This window comes from Bos indicus, chromosome 1 (genome assembly GCF_029378745.1).
Source record: "Bos indicus isolate NIAB-ARS_2022 breed Sahiwal x Tharparkar chromosome 1, NIAB-ARS_B.indTharparkar_mat_pri_1.0, whole genome shotgun sequence".
Classification (NCBI taxonomy): domain Eukaryota; kingdom Metazoa; phylum Chordata; class Mammalia; order Artiodactyla; family Bovidae; genus Bos; species Bos indicus.
The window spans coordinates 25,721,456-25,747,468 of NC_091760.1; the positions used below are offsets into that span (position 1 = coordinate 25,721,456).

A 26,013-nucleotide genomic window follows, 5' to 3' on the forward strand; every position below is an offset into this window, starting at 1 on the left:
GTTTCTACAAAATTATATTGGAATTGTGATTGAAAATGCAGTGAATCTATATACCAAATTGAAAAGGATAACTATTTTAATAGTCTTTGTTTCTCTCTGAGAACATGATACACCTCTCTATTATATATCTTTATTTTCCTCAACAATATCTTGTAGTTTTCAGTGTATGACCTTAACATATGTTTTGTTAAAATTTTTCTGGAGTATCTAATGTTTTTTTACACTATTATTAGTGGATTTATAAAATTTCATTTTTCAACTATTTTATGTTATATAAAAATTTAATTTTATGTGTTATCCTTTTATCTTATGACGTTACTAACTTCTTCATTTATCTGTTTTAATAGTTTAATATTTTTTCTGAGTGTATTCATAAAATCACATTTTCTTTCTTCTTATTTATGTTAATACGGTAAATTCTAGTGAAGATTCAAAGGTAAATAAACTTTATATTCCTGGGATAAATCCCACTTAGTCAGGACTTATATTATGCTTTTCACAGATGCTCCTGGATCTGATTTACTAGCATTTTTAAAGAATTTTGCGTCTACACTCATGAGGAATATTGATCAGTAGTTTTCCTCTAATGTCTTTGTCAGGTTTTGGAATCAGGAATGCTAGCTTTATGAGTTTGGAATATTCCTTCCTCCTCTACATTCTGTAAGAGTTTTGACAGACCTGGTACTATTTCTTCCTTAAATGCTTATAGAATTCAGTGATGATATCTGTGCCTAGGGTTTTCTCTGTCAATTATTTTTATTGTTATGAATTTATATTTATTCGATTTTTTTCTTCCCTGTTGGATGTGGTAAATGGATTTATAGTGTTTGCCCGTCAATGAAATTGTCTAATCTGTCTAAACTGTTGAATTTATTATTAAATGTTTATTTGCAATATCACCTTATTTTTGTAATACCTTTAACTGTAATGTTTGAAAGATGAGCAGTAATGACTTCTCTTTTGTTCTTAAATACTGTGGATTGATGCTGTCTCTATTCTCCTTTTTCATTGCCCACCTACCCTCTCTCTCTTTTCACCCTCTCTCAAATTTGAATCTTGATAAGGATCTATCGATTTTATTAATACATTCAACATACAAAGTTTTGGCTTTGTTAGTTTTATTTTCTAATTAAGCAATTTCTGATATTCTTTCTTCTGTTTACAAAATTAAAAAAAGATTTTAAAAAATTAAAAAAAATTAAGACAGAAATGATTGAGAATAAATCAATGATTTGGGGCTTTATTGTGAATATTTAAAGTTTTAAACTTTCCCCTGAACACTTATTCAGATAAATTTTACAAATTTGGTGTGTTGTGTTTCCATTTATCATTACGTTGAAAACATTTTTCAGTTTCTGTAAAAAATTTTGATTTTTGTAGAAGTTATTTGGAAATGTGTTATTAAATTTCCAAATGTTTTACTATTTTCCATATAGCTTTTTATTCATTTCTAATTTAATTTCACTGAGATCAGAAAGTATATTTTGCATAAACTTAGCTTTTTAAATATTTTATTTTATAGCCCAGAATTTCACCTTAGTTAATGTTCCTTGTACATTTAAAAATTAGGTTCATTTGTATTTTTCTAATTTGGAATGGAATGTTCTAAAAATATCAGTCAAATCAGTTGGTAGTATTATTCAGGTCCTTACTTATTTTCTGTTTATTTATTTTTTTAATAATTAAGAAAACCTGAAAATTCAGTATAATTATAGATTTGTATATTTCTCCTTTTTGTTTGTAAGTTTTTATTTCATGTATTTTGCCACTCTGTTTTAACTAAGTACATATTAGTATTGTTGTCTTAGTTAACTTATGCTTTTTCATTATGAAATGCCCCACTTTATTTCCTGCTGCTGCTACGGAGAAGGCAATGGCAACCCACTCCAGTACTCTTGCCTGGAAATTCCCATGGACGGAAGAGCCTGGTAGGCTGCAGTCCATGAGATTTTTTTGTCTTGGAACTTCATCTTTCTGATGTTACTACAGCCTTATAAATCTTTGTGTTTTTTAAATTTTTTATGTCCTTTAAACTCCTATATCTCTATTTAATGTACATTTCTATTATTTAAATTACATATTGTTCAGCTTTATTTTTTATCCAATATGAAAATCTCTTGCTTTTAATTGGAGTATTTATTATCTTTGATGTGATCATCAATGTTTTGTAGCTTAGAACTGCCCTTTTCCTCTTTTTCTTTTTTTAATTGAATTTGTTCTTATTTTTCCAAATTTGCTAATTTCTTTAGGATGAATAAGATAATTTTCTGTAGAATATTTTATACTCACTATTGTGATCTGATCTGATCTGATCTGATTGAACTATTAAGTATCATTATTTTTGCAATGATTGCTCTAGGACTGGCCTAGAACACTGGAGTGGGTTGCCATTTCCTTTTCCAATGCATGAAAGTGGAAAGTGAAAGTGAAGTCGCTCGGTTGTGTCCAACTCTTTGTGATCCCATGGACTGCAGCCCACCAGGCTTCTCCGTCCATGGGATTTTCCAGGCAAGAATACTAGAGTGGGGTGCCATCGCCTTCTCCGATACTGTATCTTAGAAAATATAATTTCATTTCCTCCCTTTCAAGCTTGTTTGCTATTGGTTTAGCTTTTACTTCTATACATGTAATAAAAACCAATAGAAATTTCTGACTTTCTTCACTCTGTATGACAGATCTAGGTCCATCCAAATCTCTACAAATGACCCAATTTCATTCATTTTAATGAATGAGTAATATTCTATCTCTATTTGTATCATATCTTCTTTATCCATCCATCTGTTGATAGGCATTTAGGTTGCTTCCGTATCCTGACTGTTGTTAGTAGTCAGTGCTACAATGAACATTGGAGTGCTTGTGTCTTTTTTACCATGGATTTCTCAGGGTGTATGTCCGGTAGTGGGATTGCTGGATCATGTGGTAGTTCTAGTTTTAGTGTTTTAGGGAACCTTTATATTATTCTCCATAGTGGATGTATCAGTCTGCTGTATAGCTCAGGGAACCTAGCATGATGCTTTGTAGTAAACCAGATGGGTGAGATGGGAGGGTAGGGTGGGAAGGAGGTCAAAGAGGGAGGAGATATATGTCTACATATGACAGATTCACTTCATTGTACAGCAGAAACTAACACAACACTTAAAACAACAATTCAGTTCAGTTCAGTTGCTGTCATGTCCGACTCTTTGCAGCCCCATGGACTGCAACACTCAAGGCCTCTCTGTCTATCATCAACTCCTGGAGTTTACCAAAACTAATGTCCATTGAGTCAGTGATGCCATCCAACCATCTCATCCTCTGTCATCTCCTTCTCCTCCCACCTTCAGTCTTTCCCAGCATCAGGGTCTTTTCAAATGAGTCAGCTCTTTGCATCAGGTGGCCAAAGTATTGGAGTTTCAGCTTCAGCATCAGTCCTTCCAATGCATATTCAGGACTGATTTCTTTTAGGGTGGACTGGTTGGATTTCTTTGCTGTCCAAGGGAGTCTCAAGAGTCTTCTCCAACACCACATTTCAAAAGCGTTAATTCTTTGGCGTTCAGCTTTATAGTCTGACTCTCACATCCATCACAACTACTGGAAAAACCATAGCTTTGACTAGATGGACCGTTTTTGCAAAGTAATATCTCTGCTGTTTAATATGCTGTCTAGGTTGGTCATAACTTTTCTTCCAAGAAGCAGCCATCTTTTAATTTCATGACTGCAGTCACCATCTGCAGTGATTTTGGAGCCCAAGAAAATAAAGTCTGTCACTGTTTCTGTTGTTTCCAATCTATTTGCCATGACGTGATGGAACCAGATGCCATGATGCTGGTTTTCTGAATATTGAGCTTTAAGCCAACTCTTTCACTCTCCTCTCTCACTTTCATCAAGAGGCTCTTTATTCTTCTTTGCTTTCTGCCATGAGGGTGGTATCATCTGCATAAATGAGATTATTGATATTACTCCAAGCAATATTGATTCCAGTGTGTGCTTCATCCATTCCAGCGTATCTCATGATGTACTTACTCTGCATATAAGTTAAACAAGCAGGGTGACAGTATACAGCCTTGACATACTCCTTTCCCAATTTGGAACCAGTCTGTTGTTTCATGTCCAGTTCTAACTGTTGCTTCCTGACCCACATACAGATTTCTCAGGAGGCAGGTCAGGTGGTCTGGTATTCCCATCTTATCTCTTGAAGAATTTTCCACAGTTTGCTGTGATCCACAAAGTCAAAGGATTTGGCTTAGTCAATAAAGGAGAAGTAGATGTTTTCCCGGAACTCTCTTGCTTTTTCTATGATCCAGCAGATGTTGCCAATTTGATCTCTGGTTCCTCTGCCTTTTCTAAATCCAGCTTGAACATCTGGAAGTTCACAGTTCACGTACTGTTGAAGTCTGGCTTGGAGAATTTTGAGCATTATTTTGCTAGTGCGTGAAATGAGAACAATTGTGTGGTAGTTTGAGCATTCTTTGGCATTACCTTTCTTTGCAAGTGGAATGAAAACTGACCTTTTCCAGTCCTGTGGCCACTACTGAGTTTTCCAAATTTGCTGGCATTATTGAGTGCAGCACTTTCACAGCATCATCTTTCAGGATTTGAAATAGCTCAACTGGAATTCCATCACCTCCACTAGCTTTGTTCGTAGTGATGCTTCCTAATGCCCACTTGACTTCACATTCCAGGATGTCTGGCTCTAGGTGAGTTATCACACCACTGTCATTATCTGGGTCATGAAGATCTTTTTTGTACAGTTCTTCTGTGTATTCTTGCCACCTCTTCTTAATATCTTCTGCTTCTATTAGGTCCATACAATTTCTGTCCTTTATTGAGCCCATCTTTGCATGGAATGTTCCCTTGGTATCTCTAATTTTCTTGAAGAGATCTCTTGTCTTTCCCTTTCTATTGTTTTCCTCTATTTCTTTGCACTGATCACTGAGGAAGGCTTTCTTATCTCTCCTTGCTATTATTTGGAACTCTCCATTCAAAGGGGTATATCTTTCCTTTTCTCCTCTGCCTTTCTCTTCTCTTGTTTTCTCAGCTATTTGTAAGGCCTCCTCAGACAACCATTTTGTCTTTTTGCGTTTCTTTTTCTTGGGGATGGTCTTGATCCCTGCCTCCTGTACAATGTCAGGAACCTTTGTCCATAGTTCTTCAGGCACTCTATCAGATCTAATCCCTTGAATCTATTTTGTCGCTTCCACTGTGTATTGGTAAGGGATTTGATTTAGGTCATACCTGAATGTTCTAGTGGTTTTTCCTACTTTCTTTAATTTAAATCTGAATAATTTAAAAAGATACATGAAGTACTATTGTTGATTTGACTTTAAACAATCTTTCAAATAAAACTAAGAAATAATATTTTGTATTACTCATGTTCCTGGGTTTCATTATCTCTTTAACTCAGGAATGCTATTCAGCTATTTTGGGCTCCCCTTCACAGCATCACATTTTAGATATTATAATCAGACAGAAAGTTATGAATATATTAACATTTTCCTGCTTTATGTCCCTGTTCTGATAATTCTGTGCTTTTATTTCACATACTTTGCTAGGTGAAGTATTTCACATACTAGTTCATGGTGGAATTGCATATCCCACTCCTTTATTCCTACATAGGCAGGAGTGAAAGTATCCAGTGAATTATTCACTTTAAATAATACACTTTTCATTTGTTCTCTTTTGAATGTTTTCATTTCCCTCTGAAATTTTCCATATGTTCATTCATAAACTCTATTGTTTTAAGTTATTGAACATATTGTAATGACTGCTTGAAAGTCTTTTCCTCTAATTTAAATATCCATGGCATCTTGTGGTCTATTTCTACTGATTACTATTCCTCTTGATCTTAGGTCATTGTTCCTTCATTTCTTTTGTTGTTGTTGTGACTGTTATTATTGTTTTGTTTGTTTTTGCATACCTGGCAATTTTTTACTGTGTGTTGGACTGTGTATTGTAACAGACTATGCAATTTTGTGATCTTCTGAAGAATGTTGGTTTTTTACCTAGAGACAATTAGGTTACTAGCTGATCATCTTGATCTTGTGGAGGTTTTTTTTGCATTTTGCTAGTATGGACTATTTATCTTTTGACAATATACTCAGGCCAAACCTCAGTTTATTTATTTATTTTACTTCTAAGGCATGGAGCCCCTGAGTTTTCAGTGAAAAGCCTAATATGTTTATCTGATCTGCCTAACTCAGTGGAATTTAAACTTTACAGTGTCTGCAGTGAGAGAGTCTGATCAGCCTCTTCCGCTTTTTACCTTTTGAGTTTCACCAGATCCTTGAAAGTGTCCTTCTACCTGCACAATTCGTAGTTCAGTCTAGGACTGAGGGAGAATTTATGCACATATTTTAGAACATTACCCTCCTCTCTCTCCCTCTTTCACATGATCTCTCCCTTAATTTTTAGTCATACTGACTGCTGTGAATGCTGCTCTCTGACATCTCCTACAAATAAAATTGTGATTTTCAGCTTGGGTTCTAGCTCCCTAGCACTGCATGGATTGAGCTCTCTAGGGGGCTAGAAAGCTTCATAAATGCAGATTTTTTTTTTCCTGAGTGGTTTTATTCTTTCAAAAAGCAAATCCCTTCAGATCACCCTGATTTTATTTGTCATTGTCTTTAGCTTGTTAAATATTCTTCCTAGAGTTTATATATTTTAAAAATACTTGTCCAGAGTTTAATACAAGCAAATGTGCCATTCCCATGCTTTTCTGTTGATTTTCAGAAATGATGCATCTAGAGCATACTATCAAAATCTGGGAAATTGTTTCTTATTACAAAGCCATTTATTGTAAATGAAGAGATTTAACATTCAGTCATATACTTCCCAGGTGGCTCAGTGATAAAGAATCCACCTGCCAATGCAGGAGATGCAGGAAATGTGGTTTCTATCCCATGGTAGGAAAGATTCCCTAGAGGAAGAAATGGCATCACACTGCAGCATCTTGCATGTAAAATCCCGTGGACAGTGGAGCCTGCAGGCTACAGTCCATGGGGTTGCACAGAGTTGGACACAACTGAGCACACGTGCATGAAATATTCAGTCATGATGTTAAACATTCTTAGATTCTCCAAGTGTTCTTTCTTTTATATATTAAAAGCATTAAAAAAGTTATAGTGTTAACTTTTCTTTAAATTGTATTCCCTTTCTTAATTAGTCATACAGACTGAATTAATTTCTTAACCTAAGGGAAGCCTATAATCTTGGCCCTTCTGAGATTTTCTGAAGTAAATTGGAATAAAAAAGAAATACAGATACACCCAAAAGGATTTAACAGATTTAGATATAGATACACGTTCTTATTTCTACATGTTTTCTAAATAATATTTAGAATATGTTATTAAGAAATAAAACAGTAAGTTTTCACTTAAAAATTATGAAACATATTTGAAAGGCTCCCCTAGTGGCTCAGACAGTCAAGAATCTGCCTGTAATGCAAAAGACCCAGGTTCAACCCCTGGGTTGGGAAGATCCCCTGAAGAAAATAATGGCAACCCACTCCAGTATTCTTGCCTAGAGAATCCCAGGGACAGAGGGCTACAATCCCATGGGCTACAATCCATGAGGTCACAAAGAATCAGACACAACTGAGCAACTAACACACTTCAAAACGTGTAGTTTTATAGGACAGCTCCTTGATAAGTAAGCAAAGCATTTTTTTCACTGCCCCTCTAGCATATATTTATAGAAAATTTGACTGAATATAATTTTTCTAAATCAAAGGCCAGTAGGATTATCAAACATCTATATTTCCCTTTCATGGTTTCTTTTTTACTATTATCTTTGCTAATAAATAAATACTCTTGTATTATTTTAAAAAGATTGAGTGATCAAGTGGATAATGTGTAATTTGTTTACATATCATACTTTTCAGATTTTATATGAAATAAAAAATAAAATATAAGTAATATTTCTATCTCCTCTTTATATGGATAGAATATTACCTTATCCAAGATCTAATTATAGAAAATAGAATTGCACCACTTGAAATAAATTAGAAACACAAACAACACACACACACACATGCACAATTCAATTTGAAAAAGGCTATTTGTCCTCAAAAGATTTATTTCTTTTTAATATCCACTGTTGTACTGTTTAATTGTTTCTTTAATTACTCCCACATATCTACCTTAACATCTTGTCTGATAACCTTATCTACACAACTGTTATTCCTTAGTTGAAAAGTGATTTAGTGATGGCTAATCTCCTCTTCTTTTTCAATTTATGCTTTCCCTATTGTCTACTCAGTACTGGAAACAGCACTTGAAGTGACTCAAGCTCTTCCTCATTTCCCCTTTGCTTTAATTAAATCATGTATTGGCATTTGATGTAATTTATGGCTGATAATTTTAGATTTGTCTTATGCCAGACAATGTACTGTTTCATCTATTCCTTGTCAGCTTAGCTTTTATTCCAGAAAGCTACATTAAAAGGACCTTTAATTAAAATATTATATAAATATAATAAGCAGCCTCACCCAGGCTTAACAGTAATATTGTTCTTTTGTCTGCCACTTCCGCTGTTAAACTGACTTTTACATCAAAATATCCATAATTATATTTGCAACTGCACACACAAAAAAGCAACCAAATATATTTACATATATAAGCATCAAACAACCATGTCATATAATAAACTTTTATTGACTTAAAAGTCTCCATAATCTTGCTTAATAATATAGCTTGTTTCTGTAATCATTTGGCCATTTCACGCTTACCTTACATAGTTGGTAATAATATGTGGAACAGCTGCGAACTTTCACAGTAATAGGTACAATCGAATCTGATGTGTCTAATTAATTTTTAGTCCAACAAATTAGTTTGGTTCTTCATTACTCTCCAATGGGAGGGAGACATTATATTTCATTATATTTTTTTTTGTCTGAAATAGCAACACACTGTCACAGGTCACACACATCCCATGTCTGTGCTCTAATTAGTTCAACTGACAACATTGTTTCAAAAGTACTAGCTGTACTAGAAACACTAATACACCTTGGGCAACATAAATATTCCACTATATTCAATATGATGTTTTATGACTCTTTTACACAAATGAAGGACAACTTTTCTTTTCTGATTGTGCTATAAGGTGTTTTCTTTTTAGTTATATCTAGTGTTTAGCACAGTATATATATATGAATATGAGCTCATTTTAAATACATGTTAGACTATGTTTATATGTATACTGATTAAAAGCAAATAGAGGAGGAAAATGAATCAGGTTTACTACACAGGTGAAGATGATTTTTAAATCTGGAAATTAACACAAAAGAAACTTCAGAAGTGAAATACTGGACTATATAAAAATTGGACATATCAATGGAACATTATGTGCAAATGTGGGCATGATGAAGGACACAAACAGTAAAGACCTAACAGAAGTAGAACAGATTAAGAAAAGTTCTCAAGAATACAGAGAAAAACTATACAAAGAAGTCTTAATACTCTGAATAACAATGATGATGTGGTCGCTCACCTAGAGCCAGACATCCTGGAGTCTGAAGTCAACTGGGTCTTAGGAAGCAGTACTATGAACAGCCTAGTGGAGGTGATGGAATTCCAGTTGAACTACTTAAAATGCTAAAAGATTATGCTGTTAACATGTTGCACTCAATATGTCAGCAAATTTGGAAAACTCAGCACTGGCTTGGAATAGGAAAGGCCAGTTTTCATTCCAACCCCAAAGATGGGCAATGCCAAAGAATGTTCAAAGTACTGTACATTTGCATTCATTTCTCATGCTAGAAAGTTTATCCTTTAAATCCTTCAAGCTAGACTTCAACAGTATGTGAAGAGAGAACTCCAGATGTATAAGCTGGGTTTAGAAAAGACAGAGGAACCAGAAATCAAATTGCCAACATCGGTTGGATCATAGAAAAAAGCAAGGGAATTCCAAAGAAACATCTACTTCTGCTTCATTGACTACACTAAAGCCTTGGATGTGTGGATCACAACAAACTTTGGAAAATTCTCTAAGATATGAGAATACCAGACCACCTTACCTGTTTCCTGAGAAAGCTGTATACAAGTCAAGAAGCAACAGTTAGAACATGACATGGAACAACTGACTGCTTCAAAATTGGGAAAGGAGTATGACAAGGCTGTATATTGTCACCCTGCTTATTTAAATTATATGCAGAGTACATCATGCAAAATGCCAAGCTGGATGAATCACAAACTGGAATCAAGATTGTCAGGAAAAATGTCAACAACCTCAGATATCCAGATAATACCACACTAACTGTATGGATGTGAGAGTTGGACTGTGAAGAAAGCTGAGCGCCGAAGAATTGATGCTTTTGAACTGTGGTGTTGGAGAAGACTCTTGAGAGTCCCTTGGACTGCAAGGAGATCCAACCAGTCCATTCTGAAGGAGATCAGCCCTGGGATTTCTTTGGAAGGAATGATGCTGAAGCTGAAACTCCAGTACTTTGGCCACCTCATGCGAAGAGTTGACTCATTGGAAAAGACTCTGATGCTGGGAGGGACTGGAGGCAGGAGAAGGGGACGACAGAGGATGAGATGGCTGGATGGCATCACTGACTCGATGGACGTGAGTCTGAGTGAACTCCGGGAGTTGGTAATGGACAGGGAGGCCTGGCGTGCTGCAATTCATGGGGTTGCAAAGAGTCAGACATGACTGAGCGACTGAACTGAACTGAACTGAATGACAGAAATTGAAGAGGAAGTAAAGAGACTCTTTATGAGCGTGATAGGAGAGAGTAAAAAAGCTGGTTTGAAACTGAACATTCAAAAAATAAAGATCAAGTGATCCGGACCCATCGCTTCATGGGAAATAGAAGGGAGAAAAGTGAAAGCAGTGACAAGTTTTATTTTTTGGGGCTCCAAAATCACTGCATATGGTGACTGCAGCCATGAAATTCAAGGATGCTTTCTCCTTGGAAGGAAAACTAAGACAAACTTAGACAGCAATTTAAAAAACTGAGACATCACTGTGCCAGTAAAATTTCATATAGTCAAAGCTTTGGTTTTTCCAGTAGTCATGTACGGATGTGTGAGCTGGACCATGAAGAAAACTGACTGTCAAAGAATTGATACTTTTGAATTGTGGTGCAAGGAAAAATGCTTGAGAGTCCCTTGGACAGCAAGGAGATCAAACAAAGCCAATCCTAAAGGAAATCAACCCTGAATATGCATTGGAAGACTGTTGGTGAACATGAGTTTCCAATACATTGGACACCTGATAGGAAGAGCTGACTCTTTGGAAAAGACCCTGATGCTGGGAAAGATGGAATGCAAAAGAAGTGAGCAGCAGAGGATGGGATGGTTAGATAGCATCACTGACCCAATGAACATGAACTTAAGCAAACTTTGGGAGAGAGTGAAGGACAGAGGAGCCTCACGTGCTGCAGTCCACAGGGTCACAAAGAGTCAGACACGACCTAGCAACTGAACAACAAATAACAAACAAATGGGCATTCTGGTTGGCTTATAAAGTAAAAATTTCTTTCTTATTCATAGTCAGTCTAATATGGGTTCGCAGAATGAAGGATGGGGTTTCTACTCCATAGAGTTTTTCATGAAATGTGGATCCTTCCAGTCAATGGTGTACCGTATCTCATAGGGTCAGCATCCCACGACTGATCCCTTGTTCTGTCCAACACCTTAGGAAAGAGAGTATGAAGTGCTGTCACAGTGGTACATGGATTGGTCCAGAGATACCATGCATCTGCCTGTCCAATATTCAGTCACTTTGTTGCACTCGACTACAAGCGAGGCTGGGAGATACAGGCTAATTTTCTTCTCTGGAAGAAAGGTGAAACCTTGGTAAACAAGTCACCTATGGTTTGAAGGACTCTCACATCTAGATAATTTACAACTTATAATCCTACCTGGGGCTTCCTTGATTACTCAGATGGTAAAGAATCTCCAGCAATGCAAACATGGCTGGGCACATACACAAGCACATGTAAAGAGGTTAATAGAAACACTATAATTTGTGACTCAAGTTATGGCCATGTGAAGCTAAGAGTTACTTAAGACCCACTGAGGTAAAGTAAAAGTAAAGTCTTAGTCGTTCAGTCGTGTCCAGCTCGTTGTAACCTCATGGACTGTAGCCTGCCTGGCTCCTCTGTCCATGGGATTCTCCAGGCAACTTACTGGAGTGAGTTGCCATGCCCTCCTCCAGGGGATCTTCCTCGTCTCCTGCTTCTCCTGCATTGCAGGCAGATTCTTTACTGAGCCACCAGGGAAGTCCACTCCTTACATTCATCATCTGGATTAATCCTCCCAAATATATGAAATAGCACTACTGTCACCAGCTAACAGAAACAGGGATTCTAGAAGATTAAGTGCCCTACATAAACCCATTGCTTTCCTAGCTTGGAAGTGACAGAGATGATACTCAGATGTGGAACTTCAAAGACCTTGCTGTTTCCAGTATGTTACAATGCCAGGATAACTAAAACAAGAGAATTACACGTTCCTTTGATATGGTATGCTAAAATTTACCATTTATTTTTTGCTTACAATTTATTTTTTGATTATCTGTTTACTCACTAATGAGATATTGGTGATGGACAGGGAGGCCTGGCGTGCTGTGATTCATGGGGTCGCAAAGAGTCGGACACGACTGAGTGACTGAACTGAACTGAACTGAATGAGATATGATATTAATATGAGAATTCACTTAGTTTCCAGTTTCTGAATTCATCCATCTATTAAATAAGCACCTAAATCTTTGCTCATTAGTAATGTTAGAATTCCATGAGTCTTAAACCTGTTTAAAATTGTGGGTTGAGATTGTCTTTATTATGTCTGAGAGGGCTAAACTGTCAGAAATGTGACAACTTCTGGAATAATCTTAGTTTAGATTTAAATGTATGATTTGTTACATAGACCTTAGAATTAATTTTCAAGTTGTTTTGTAGCCAACTTTCAAGTGGATTTTCAAATTCGTTTCAGATACTTTAAGGGCATTTAGGAGTTTTATCTTTCTGTGAGATTTTAACTATAGATACTAATCTCTATGGAAAGATGTTTATGTTATTATCATTATTTAATATAGCAGTTTCAGTACCTTCCAGAAAATTAAAATATGTTTGATCAAGGTAAATTATTTGGTAAAATATTAAGAGAAATATTTTGATCATCTGTATTAGGCAGTGCTGTAGGGGAAAGGTAATTTGCAAATACTCAGTTTAAATGTTGTAGTTGCTTTTCTTTTTTTAAATGAGAATTGTCTTACAAAATGCTTTACCTAACTGAAGAAAAGTTATTATTATTTAGCTCACACACTTGTTTTAGTATTTATATATGAAGCAATAAATCAAGAAGTGGTTCTGAATCTGTCCACAGTAAAACAAAACACGAAGGAGCAATGTTCTGATTCACATTTCAAACTTATGATTTGATTCTCCTTTTGAAACTTATAAAATCTGCTCACCAGTAAATTATGACAGGGTCAGGACACAACACATATTACCTGCTTCAAAGAAGGTTACACTCTTCTGTGCCTTGGGTGTAGCACGTATGTATTTTTGTGGGGTTTTGGGTCTTAATATTTACTAGCACTAACACCATTGTTTCTTCCACAGGGGGACGAAATGAAGTTGTCATTACCGAAAACAATAACAGCATAACTGAGCAAATCACTGATGTTGTGAAGCAACCAGCTTTTATAGCTGGTATTGGTGGTGCCTGCTGGGTAATCCTGATGGGTTTTAGCATCTGGTTGTACTGGCGAAGAAAGAAGAGAAAGGGACTCAGTAATTATGCTGGTAAGAGGCTATTTCCAGCTAAGAAAATGTCTTAGCTTTAGAAATATGATAAAATGCAAGGGAAGGAATGAAACGGGTTATGAAATGAGTGAATGAATGGGTGTTTTTTGCTTGATTTAAACCATGATAAACAACAAGCTTTAATACACTGCTCTTCATCATATCACATTATGACCATAAGGCCATCTTTTTGCCTGTATCTCCAAGGAAGCATAAGAAGAGCACACACCAATAGAGTGATTAGCCATTTTTCTTAATAGTTCAACACACACACACACACACACACATAGACTTTGCAAGCTTTGACACCATGTTTGAGAAGTATATTTAAGCAAGAGCATTCCTAAAATGCTCAGGAAAAAAAGAAAAAAGATTTGAAATGTAGTTTTTCATATTTACAGTACAGATTACAAAGGGAAATGTATCCCAGATGGAACATACAAACAAAACAAAAAATGTCACCAGGATTGATGAAACTTATGAGGCATGATTTATTTTACTGGTCTCTTAAATAGAATGTCTACTTTAAAGTGACCAATGAGCATTTTAGAAAGAAGAAAAAACAGAAGCAAAAGAAAGAGAAGAAAAGTAAGATCCTAGATGTTCTACTTGTTTGCGAAAATGTTTTCTTTGAATCCAGAGCAGGAATTTTAAGGATGTCCCAAGTTGTGGCCTTCAAAATACATCCAAGGCAGAAAAAGAGAGAAAATTATCAAGTCAGTGAGTGAAAAATGACCTCGATAATGAAGCTATGTTCAGTTAAAGTTTGAATTACATTCATTTTAAGTACTTTCTCTAACAATGATTAAAAAAAATGCCTCACAAATACTTTACATTTTCTAAAACAAGGGAACAATTTTAATTTATCATTGTCCTACAAATATTTTTAAAAATTTGAGATATTTTATTCATCTTCTATTTCTGATTTTTACTTTAATAAGAAGCATAAATGTCTTCATAAGTGATTTTACAGCGGCTTCATTACTTATTAAGCTTATCAGCTGCTATAACTTGTAGCATACAAGCTTCTGAGAATAGTTCAAAATGAAAGAAACACCATCCATTTGATCGTTTTCCTTGTTATTGAGTAGTATTTAAATATGATCAGTTGATGATCACATTGTGGCTCATGACTACAGCTTGTAGAAATAATGTTTGTTAGTTACTGGTTAGAATATATTCCCAGGACTAGAGAAGATAGATAGTATAGTGTATTCATTGCAGAAGGGTTTCCATACTTTGTGACTTGCTATTGCTGTGCTGTTCTCATTTCTTACTGGTTGCTGATGCCTGCTTCCTTATGCTGTGTCATCTGAGTGCTTTATCAGCCTGCCAATGAAGGATTCTTCCTGGAAAGGGATGCTGGGCAATGACTGCTGAGTGTCAGAGTCATGAACATTAATGAGACTTTAATGTAACTTCTTGTTTTGCAGTCCAGTCCCCTGCTTTCATTCCTTGAAGATATTGTCCGTTTACCTGTCTGTCTAGTCTGTCACTGTGTTCTGTTTCATCTCTGTGACATGCTCATATTAATCAAAGACTACTTTTGTGTTTATCTCTTTGCTTGACTTTAGTGAAAATAATAAAAGACTGACAATGTCAGTCACCTCAGGGCCCTATTTGGAGTGTTGCATTTTTACCCTCTGTAGGATTTTCATTCACTTCTTCCAAATAGCATTAGTCTTCTAATTAGTAGTTATGTTTTTTTATAAAATCATGTCAGAGAGCCTTTCTTCTTTTCTTTCTTCTTCTCTTTAAAAACAGCAGTTCTTTATATTTGATTGGAAAATATCTGTTGGTCTTTGAGCTGGACAAGAATAGCACATTTCCTGTTGTCATTTCTCATTGTGATTGATATCCATCTGCTTGTAGAAGAACTGCTAACTCAGAAGGTGCTATGCCCTTCAAATATTTTGGAATCAGGCCAAGCCACAGAGCAGGCTTTCTGAACCTTTATCCTTAATTGATAGATGGCTGACTCTCAGAATGGATTCACCTTCAGCTGGAAATTTGCCTTCCAGCAACTGCTGTTCTCTTCTAGGTGAGAAGCAAATGAAAATCCACACTACAGGTACTCAGCATTGCATATCTGACTTGGTAATATTCTCTACACATTTCCCCCCATAAATATCCTTAACCTCCACTTTCTGGAATTTTAAAGCTTAAAGAATATGGGGATTGTAAATAGGCATGCTTAGTGTAGTATTTGTTTATCATATGTTTGAATTTATGACATTTGATTCATGAGCTAATGATCTGTTGTAAGAGCACAGAGATTTCATACAGGGCTAATTTTCTCTGAAATATTTTATAAAAGTTATCGAGAAAGTAGTCTATGTGTAATGATTCTGTTTAAATTTTGGTTTTCACAGAAATTTCTGTGGGAATCTTATAAGTATGAAATGCAAAACTGGTAAGCTTAAAGCAATACAGTTTTACTCAGAAAATGAGAAGTCTAACATTTCTACTTTTTACTACACATAGTTTCAAATTTTTCGTACTGATTTATGACACCAGTGATCATTTTTTTCAAAGAAACATAAGTCTATATTGGGATCAGTATTTAAATTAATTTATAACAAAAGATGACTTCATTTGCTTTAGGCCCCAAATATGATCTTAGATTATACTTCAACATCTGCTGAAATTCATATAAATTCAGAAACATGCATTTTAATAATGCTGATCCTAAGTAGAATTGAAGTGGTGATTTAGTTGCTAAGTTGTGTCTGACTCTTGCGACCCCATGGGCTGTGGCCCGCCAGGCTTCTCTGTCCACGGGATTTTCAAGGCAAGAATACTGGAGTCGGTTGCCGTTTCCTTCTCCAAACCAGCAACTGAACCCAGGTCTCCTGCACTGCAGATAGATTCTTTACCAACTGAGCTACCCGGGAATTCCCAAGTAGAATTGAAAAGTAGGTTGAATTTGATTTCAGTACTTGCCTTTTCTATTTCATTCCAAGTCTTCTTAATATCACAGGTAGATTTTAACCATCATAGGGAAGATTTTAACTATTGGGGAGAAGAAATCCTTTGCAGAGTGGAAAACCCAAGTCTTCATAGGATGCCTTCCACTCACTCTGCAGGCAAAAGTTCACCCACTGATTTTTATCATGTTAATCTTTGACTCTCCATCTCCATATGGAAAATTATATTTGAATGCTTAGAAAAAAGGTAAAAAAAAATGACATGCTATTCAGCGTTGATATTTTTTCTTATGATTCAAAAGAGTTAACATATTGATCATAGAACACTAGTGGATCAGCACCTTAGATTGTAAAAGCAACTGTCAGGAATCAAATATAAACTTTTGAAAGGATCTGAGAGGAGAATTTGGCCTGAATGTAAAGTTTTGCTTCTTTACAAAGCAGAACATGGCAATTTCCCCAGGGCAAAGTTACTAGCTTCCTATTTCAGTTTTTTCCTATTTCAGTTTTTTTCCTATTTATTCTTTGTTTAAATTCTTCAGACACAAACATGCACTAAAGGTTTGCTCATGGCTCAAAGATGGGCAGCTAGAAAGAGAAACATATTCCCCTGTCTCATATTCTGCATGAAATCATTTTATTTTTTTCTAGAATAACATGCAGTGTTATTTATCTTGCTCTTCATTGAGTACTAACAGTGCTTGCCATTGCATGTGAGCTTCCTGTCTGCCAAAAATATTCACTACCTGAGTTGTTATAGGATGAAATAGAATCATGAAGATATTTGGGCAGAAAATATTAGGTGATTTTTGAATCTAGAGAAAATGTTTGATTATATGTGTTAATGGTGTTTGTGAATAGAAAAGTGAACAATATATAGTTTGAATAAAGCCATGCAGCTTTCACAAGGATTCTGTATGTCATATTACGATCTTTATGAAGCCTGCATGATGCTTTTCAAATTAATGCTGGTCATATTTCTATCAATAATTTTTAAGTTATCAACTTTTTAATGGAAGTAAACTAACTTTCACACTTTTAAAGGGTTGAGTTGTTTTATGAATATTACCTCTGATAGATTTGATTAAACTCAGTAAATGTAAATAATTTAATGAGTGAGCAAATTATGAAATACCAAACACTTCATGCATAGGTTTTAAACCATTGGTGAAATTATTTGACAAAACCATCCTAAGACAGCTAAAAGATTTGATGGAATTTTTATACTCTGATTATCTGGGCTTGAGTTAAGGCTTATTAAAAGAGGATTAATCTACATTCATAGTTGAGAAATAGCTTATCAGGCAAGGGAATGAGGCTTGGCTGGCAACATTAAAGTTTCCATTTGGAGTAGGAAAATGTGGCCTACTAGAGATAGGCACTCTGAAAGCTTCCTTACCTCAAAATGTCAATTTTCCATGTAGTTATATTTCCCTTCCCCCTCAGTGCTAGCAGGCGTGAGATTAGGATTAATCCTGACAGATAATAGTAGAGGTACTTTGTATATGATCTGAACTTGCAAAATCTCTTTACCTTCTATCTTTCATAAATGCTGCAATAAATTCAGAATATTTAATACATTTCTAAAACAGTTAAGAGTGAGGTGTCTGTAGAGCTTTTTGGAAGCCTTAGCACTAGTCAGACAGTTTTAGCAATAAAAATTCCTATGCACTCTGTGTTGCTGCCTTCAAATTTCTTAATTTTAGATGTTATCAGAAACTCCTGGTAAAAATCATTCACTTTTTTCAAAGTTAATTCTGACAAGCACAAAGTTACTACCCTATGATTGTCAAAACTGTGACTAGAGCAAGACTGTTCAACCACTTACCCTCTCTACCGTCTTCCATTCAGCTTTAAGGTGGTTCATCACCTGTGAAATGAGAGCTACTTCAAAACAGCTTTCAAATTTGCTGTCGCATTTATTTTTATGTTTCTCTGTCTCTACACACACACAGAATGTTGATCAAAACACCAAATATGACTTCCATTTTAGGAGATCTAGTTGTTTATCCTTTCTCATCTGTTTTTAATCTCACGGTCTAATAGAACTCAGTTACTTTTGGTCTGCTTTTCAGAATGGAACAAATCTAAAATTTTTGGAGCATGGGAAGAAAAGGAAACCAGAAAAAGTATCCTCTTTTTCGTTTCCTTCAAAAAAGACAACTATTCAACTTTATTACATGAGGGTATTGGGTTTGTTGTTGTTATTGTCTTCTTCTGATAGAAAGACACAAAATTGAAGTTTCTCATATATATCAAGTTGTGTCCATAGGCCATTTTAAGTCAATTATGTATTTATATAATGACTGTGTATTTTTGCCTCTTTATAGTTGGTATGAAGATGCACAAGCATAAATGTCCTTAAGAACTATTTTTGACAATCTCTTTGCAGATTTGAAATTATTTAATGATTTATATAAAAGTAGAAAATGGATATGTCTTGAATGTTCTCAAATTTAAAATTCTTTCATTCACAACATTTAACTCTCAGTTGGTAAATATGGACCATACTATAGAGTCCATACTCTAACACATCTGTAAATAAACCTCGATGAATGTTTGAATGTTTTTTCCCCAACTTTTTATTGTGGTACAATACACATTACATGAAATTTGCTATCTTGACCATTTAAGTGTATTGTTCAGAGGCATTAAATACATTAATGATGTTGTGCACCATCACCACCATCCATCTCCATAAATTTTTTCAACTTTTGAAACTGAAAACCTTTGCCCAGTAAACAACTCCCCATTTCCCTCTCCTTCCAGCCATCACAACCAACATTTTACTTTCTGTCTCTGTGATTTTGATTACCCTGTGTACCTCATATAAATGGACTTCTACAGGTTTTGTCTTTTTGTGACTGGCCTATTTCATTTAACATATTGTCCTCAAGGTACATCCAAGTTTTAGCATATGTCAGAATTTCCTTCCTTTTCAAAGCTGATTAATATTCCCTTGCATCTGTATATACACTTATCCATTCATCCATCAATGGATGCTTGGTTTACTTCCACATTTCAGCTGCAATGAATAATGCTATGATGACCATGGATGTACAAATATCTCTTTGATATCTTGATTTCAGATCTTTTGGGTATATATCAAGAAGTGGAATTTCTGGGTCTTATTGTAATTCTATTTTTCATTTTTTGAGGAACAAACATGGTATTTTCAACCAAGGGTAAAATGGTTTTTACCTTCCACAATGGTTTCAATTTATTCACATTCTCAATAATGCTTATTTTATGTTTCCTGTGTAGAAACCCACCTAACAGGTATGAGGTAACATCTTATTGTAGTTTTAATTTCCATCTCCCTAATGATTAATGATGCTGATCATCTTTCCATGTGCTGACTAGCATCTGAATGATATCTTTGGATAAGATTTTGAGTGTTGCATCTTAGTACTTTAATATTTACAGTTTATGAAAACTTTAACATTGGTAAGTACATAAAGTTAAATACAACTTAATTTTTGTTCAGTTGTCCCTGGCTTCAGTTGTCTTCTTTTTTTCTACTATTATTTTTTGATCTGACAGTAACAGAAAATTTGGGTAAGGAAAAAAGAGCATCCAAATTAGAAATGCTCAGCTTCTCCCCTTATATCTCCTAAACAACACATTTGGAGGTGTAGCCCATCCATGTCTGCTGATATTCACAACATTATCTTAGCCCTCTTTTATCAGAATAAAACAATCATTTGATAGTCCATTAAAAAACCACATACTAGAAAGTCACTTCAGATGGAAAGTTAATTAGCTGCACTGTTTTCACATTTTGTGTTTTTCCAAACCAATCAGACATTTGTTTAATGTCACCAGTGATTTTTTTTACAATAATTGTTTCAGATCAGCTTGTTATTTTGTTGTTGTTGTTAAAAACAGTTATTAAAGGGACCCAAAGTGGTATGGACACACAGCTGACTGTTGATTCCCAACACTTAAGGGAGTCCATCCCAAAGTAGACTAGTGATCAGTATTCATCTTCTTCATAGCCAGTCCCGGGCAGGTGCAAAGGTGCTGTCAGATTGTTTTGTAATACACTTGAGAAGATACCTAAAAACTTCATAAAGCAGTGTACTTTAGGTGCCAACGAGATGTTTCTGAAAGCACTGCCTCATAAATTCCTGATAAACCCTTGGATGATGATGATATTGCCCAATTATGATGCCATAAGAGAAATAAGGCAGTGGCCATAGGACTGGAAAAGGTCAGTTTTCATTTCAATCCCAAAGAAAGGCAATGCCAAAGACTGCACAGACTACCACACAATTGCACTCATCTCACATGCTAGTAAAGTAATGCTCAAAATTCTCCAAGCCAGACTTCAACAGTATGTGAACTGTAAACTTCCAAAGTGTTCAAGCTGGATTTAGAAAAGGCAAAGGAGCCAGAGATCAAATTGGAACATCCATTGGATCATCAAAAAAGCAAGAGAGTTCCAGAAAAATATCTGCTTTATTGTCTGTACCAAAGCCTTTGACTGTGTGGATCACAACAAACTGTGGAAAATTCTTCAAGAAATGAGATGGGAATACCAGACCACCTGACCTGCCTCTTGAGAAATCTGTATGCAGGAAAAGAAGCAACAGTTAGAACTGGACATGGGACAACAGACTGGTTCCAAATCGGGAAAGGAGTATATCAAGGCTGTATATTGTCACCCTGCTTATTTAACTTATATGCAGAGTACATCATGAGAAATGCTGGGCTGGATGAAGCACAAGCTGTAATCAGTGTTTTGGGGAGAAATATCAAGAACCTCAGATATGCAAATGACACCACCTTTATGGCAGAAAGTGAAGAAAAACTAAAGAGCCTCTTGATGAAAGTGAAAGAGGAGAGTGAAAAGTTGCCTTAAAACTCAACATTCAGAAAACTTAGATCATGGCATCTTGTCCCATCACTTCATGGCAAATAGATGGGGAAACAGTGGAAACCGGGGCAGACTTTATTTTTTGGGGCTCCAAAATCATTGCAGATGGTGACTGCAGCCATGAAATTAAAAAACGCTTGCTCCTTGGAAGAAAAACTATGACCAACCTAGATAGCATATTAAAAAGAAGACATTACTTTGCCAACAAAGTCCATCTAGTCAATGCTATGATTTTTCCAGTAGTCATGTATGGATGTGAGAGTTGGACTGTGAAGAAAGCTGAGCACTGAAGAATTAATGCTTTTGAAATGTGATGTTGGAGAAGACTCTTGAGAGTCCCTTGGACTACATGGAGATCAAACCAATCAATCCTAAAAGAAATCAGTCCTGAATATTCATTGCAAGGACTGATGCTGAAGCTGAAACTCCAGTACTTTGGCCACCTGATGGGAATCACTGACTGGTTAGAAAAGACTGTAATGCTGGGAAAGATTGCAGGCGGGAGGAAAAGGGGACGACAGAGGATGAGATGGTTGGATGATATCACTGAATCTATGGACATGAGTTTGAGTAAGGTCCAGGAGTTGGTGATGGACAGGGAAGCCTGGTGTGCTTCAGTCCATGGGGTTGCAAAGAGTCAGACACGACTGAGCAACTGACCTGAACTGAATAGATATATTCTTAGACAACCTTAGGGAGGGGACTGGGAAACTACATTTAGAAATTTATAAAATCTAAAAAGTGATCATACTTATTAGCTCAAACTTAAGAAACAGGTGAATTATGAGATTATCAAATGAGAAAGTATTTATTAAGTGTATACTTTAAGTAGCAAGTTCATTAAAAATATGAATCAATTCATAAAATTTTATTTTCACTTTTGCTCACCAAGTAATCATAGTAAATATAATCAGTGTCTTCCAAAGATAGGATGTGTTGAATTCACAGCTGTGAAATGGTATTTTTTCCTTCATCCCCAGGGACTAGTTTAGCTGATGCATATTAATTTTGGTCAGAATTGGAATTGTGCTGTCCATAAACTTCTAAACACCAATTTTTTCCCAATGATTTCCTAGTTAAGTAATTTAGTGGCAAAATTTGACCCCAAATAATATGAAGTCATGTATAGACCTTGTTCCACTAATCATGAATATTCACATCTCATTGCAACACTAATCATTTTGAATATAGTTGCTGCCTCAGACCCTCTCTGCAGTGTGCATCATATTACCTATCTCAGATCTGAAGCATTTTAATTCCAAACAAACTTAGCTGCAAAGATTGTAGGTAAGAGATGATGGCCCCAAACTGATATTTATCTTCTTTGCCAATCCTTGACACCCACTTTCATGTTGTTAGGTTTGTACAATGAAATCTAGTAACCAGAAGGAGTGGGTTCTCCAGCTCTGGCTTTACTGGATGCTTGTTGGTGTTGCTAATATGCTCCATAGTTTTAAAAAGGACTTAAGTTGTATAATCATTACATACAATGGGAATATATTCAATAAGTTGAAAGTCTCATTTTTGTAAAGATTGGAAAATGAAGCAAAGCGTTCAATACATTATATATTCTCTATTCACTACAGTTCATGTCTATTATACAGTAATTACAGTATTTCAACTCATAGTGCTTCTCAGTGTCCCTAAAAGGACCTGTGATGGAGAAGAATAGGTTATCAATCTGTACCTGTCACTGGTTTTATTAGGATATTACCTGTTTGAACTATCCTGTTTCACTTTCTGTTACATGCAGTTTTCATTATGCCCTCTAATTAGGACACCTGTATATTAGCATTAAAATTCACAATGTGATAATTCTTTGTTAATGCATGTCAATCTTTCAATACCATATATGTACCAACTGACATACAAATAAAAATTGCCCCTTTGACTTAACCGTGTGTTTGACTGGAAGAATTTTTAGATGTCTTATTAAAGTTGGAACAAATGATGGCTTTGCTTTAGGCCAAACCACTGCTTCTTACTATCTGTGCAATTATGTTAATTATATTTTGCTATAATTCCCAGGGGCTTCAGCTCTAAACGAAGGGCCAATATGTAGTTGTTGTTAATTGTAATTAATATTGACTACTTGTGTGTGTTTCTTTCTTTTTTTTTTTTTACAGTTACATTTCAAAGAGGAGATGGAGGACTAATGAGCAATGGAAGGTATACCAAGGAGATTTTTTATTTTTATTTTTAATCAGGACTGAGGAAACTACATAGTAAAAGGCAATTATTGTAATAAACGATCACTTATAAGTCTGAGAATTCTAGAAGGAATTAAACAGCTTACAACAAGGTTTAATGATCTATCTGTTGTGCACTTTAGAGGAATCAAGCCCAGATGTTTCATATCTCCCAGATGCCCCTGAAGAAATTAGTAGTAAATATCACAAGGAATGTGTTCATTTGTTAGCAGGATGTTTATTGCATTAATTAGACATTAGCAAATGAAGTTGCTGTTGTTTAAGGCTCCTTATTGGTTCTCACCAAATTGCTGTGAGTGAACAATTACATATAATCGATCACAAAGTAAATGATTCATAGATGATGAATAGGCTGTAGATTGATAGGACTGGATTCCACAACTTTGGATACTCAATTGAAATTGATAAAAACTGATCACAAACACATATATCCTCATCTATTTTTCCCTTTGCTGATATGGAGATTGTAATTAGGCTCTGGTAATAACTTCCAATCTCCCATTTAATCAATATTTTAGCAAAAAGAGATTAGGTCTAATGAGAGCTGGTGGATGTAGCTAGAAAGCAGTTGGATCTTCTGCAGTTTCCATAGAAACACATGTTTCTCTTAAGGATTGTATCACCAAGGGTCTATCGGGGAAAAAAAAAAAGTACGATGATTATAGATGTTGCTATATCTTTTTAAGTATGGTAATCTGGAAAGGGATCAGAATCCCACTTTTACATTAAAGATAGGGATTCTTTGTTGAATATGATGCAAAAGAACTCTCCTTCATAGACGATATGCACATACTGGATCAGACCACAGTGGATCTTTTATCACCCTAAAATGCTTTCATATTCTCCTAACACTTTAAATTTAGAGAACCTGAAAATGTACTATTGATGAAACAGTATAAATACTCCATTTATTTCCCTTAAGTTCCTTGCCTCTAAATCAACCATGAGGGCTCATAACAGGGGTTACAGCCTATAGGGGACAGATAAATATGGGAGCTGCAGGAATTGAAGGAGCAATAGCCCAAAGTCCTGGAAATGGCTGATAATAAGCAATCATTCTGACCAATTGTTCCCTTGAGGTGCCAATTTATCATTAGATCTTGTTTCAGGATGCTGCTATGTTACCAGTTGCCTACCAGTTTCAGGGAAGATGACTGAATTCATTTGGATGTCAGCAGAATCCCAGGCAGGATTCTTCTGCTTCCATTGACAGGGATGATCTATACAGAGCCTTAGTGAATTGCCAAAGTTCCTTCATTCTTGAGAGCCTCCAGATTTTCATTTGAAAGTGAATTAAAATCTTAAATTCTCTAATCCACTGTAGTTTATGAGGCAGATATACAAATCTCTCATGGAGTTCCATGGACTGATATCTATTTAATTCCTGTTTTAGCCGCCCAGGTCTTCTAAATGCTGGTGATCCCAGTTATCCATGGCTTGCTGACTCATGGCCAGCCACGAGCTTGCCAGTAAACAATAGCAGTAGTGGCCCAAATGAGATTGCAAACTTTGGGCGTGGAGGTAAGTTGTCTTTTTCAAAATTCTGTCATTTGTGATTTGTTTTCTTGCCTCTCCTGGATGTTTTGAAAAAGGCATACCAAAAAGTATTTTCTTCCATAAGTGAATTTAGTGAAGTGCATTTATTCATAGTACTGTACATTTGCTAAATAGTTTATTATAAAGCTGTGGTATCTATTACCTTGAGTAAAACTGAGCTTTTAAGGATGTTATTCAGAGAAGGCAATGGCACCCCACTGCAGTATTCTTGCCTGGAAAATCCCATGGACGGAGGAGCCTGGTAGGCTGCAGTCCATGGGGTCGCGAAGAGTCGGACACGACTGAGCGACTTTACTTTCACTTTTCACTTTTCAAGTGTTGGAGAAGGAAATGGCAACCCACTCCAGTGTTCTTGCCTGGAGAATCCCAGGGACGGGGGAGCCTAGTGGGCTGCCATCTATGGGGTCGCATAGAGTCGGACACGACTGAAGCGACTTAGCAGCAGCAGCAGCAGCAAGGATGTTATTACTAACCAAGAAGATAACTATTCATAATGCATTTTGTTCTTCATACTATTAGTACATGATTAAGGGTTTCCCAGGTAGCACAGTGGTAAAGAATCTGCCTGCCAGTGCAGGAGATGCAAGAGACTTGGGTTCAGTCCTTGGGTTGGGAAGATCCCCTGTAGAAGGAAATGGCAACCCACTCCATTGTTCTTGCCTTGAAAACTTCATGGACAAAGGAGCAAAGAGTTGAACATGACTGAGTGAG

The 26,013-nt window shown here is 35.8% G+C and overlaps 1 protein-coding gene across 17 annotated transcripts in view; it reads left to right on the forward strand.

Annotated features, from left to right (window-relative positions):
- The window catches only part of ROBO2 (roundabout guidance receptor 2), a 1,473,778-nt gene that overhangs the window by 1,392,268 nt on the left and 55,497 nt on the right, over nt 1–26,013 (forward strand). For all 17 annotated transcript variants that reach the window (XM_070789313.1, XM_070789256.1, XM_070789396.1 and 14 more), the window contains 3 exons: nt 13,547–13,729; nt 23,662–23,704; nt 25,139–25,266. In XM_070789313.1, coding sequence (XP_070645414.1) covers nt 13,547–13,729; nt 23,662–23,704; nt 25,139–25,266 — 354 coding nt within the window. The remainder of the gene's footprint in view (nt 1–13,546; nt 13,730–23,661; nt 23,705–25,138; nt 25,267–26,013) is intronic.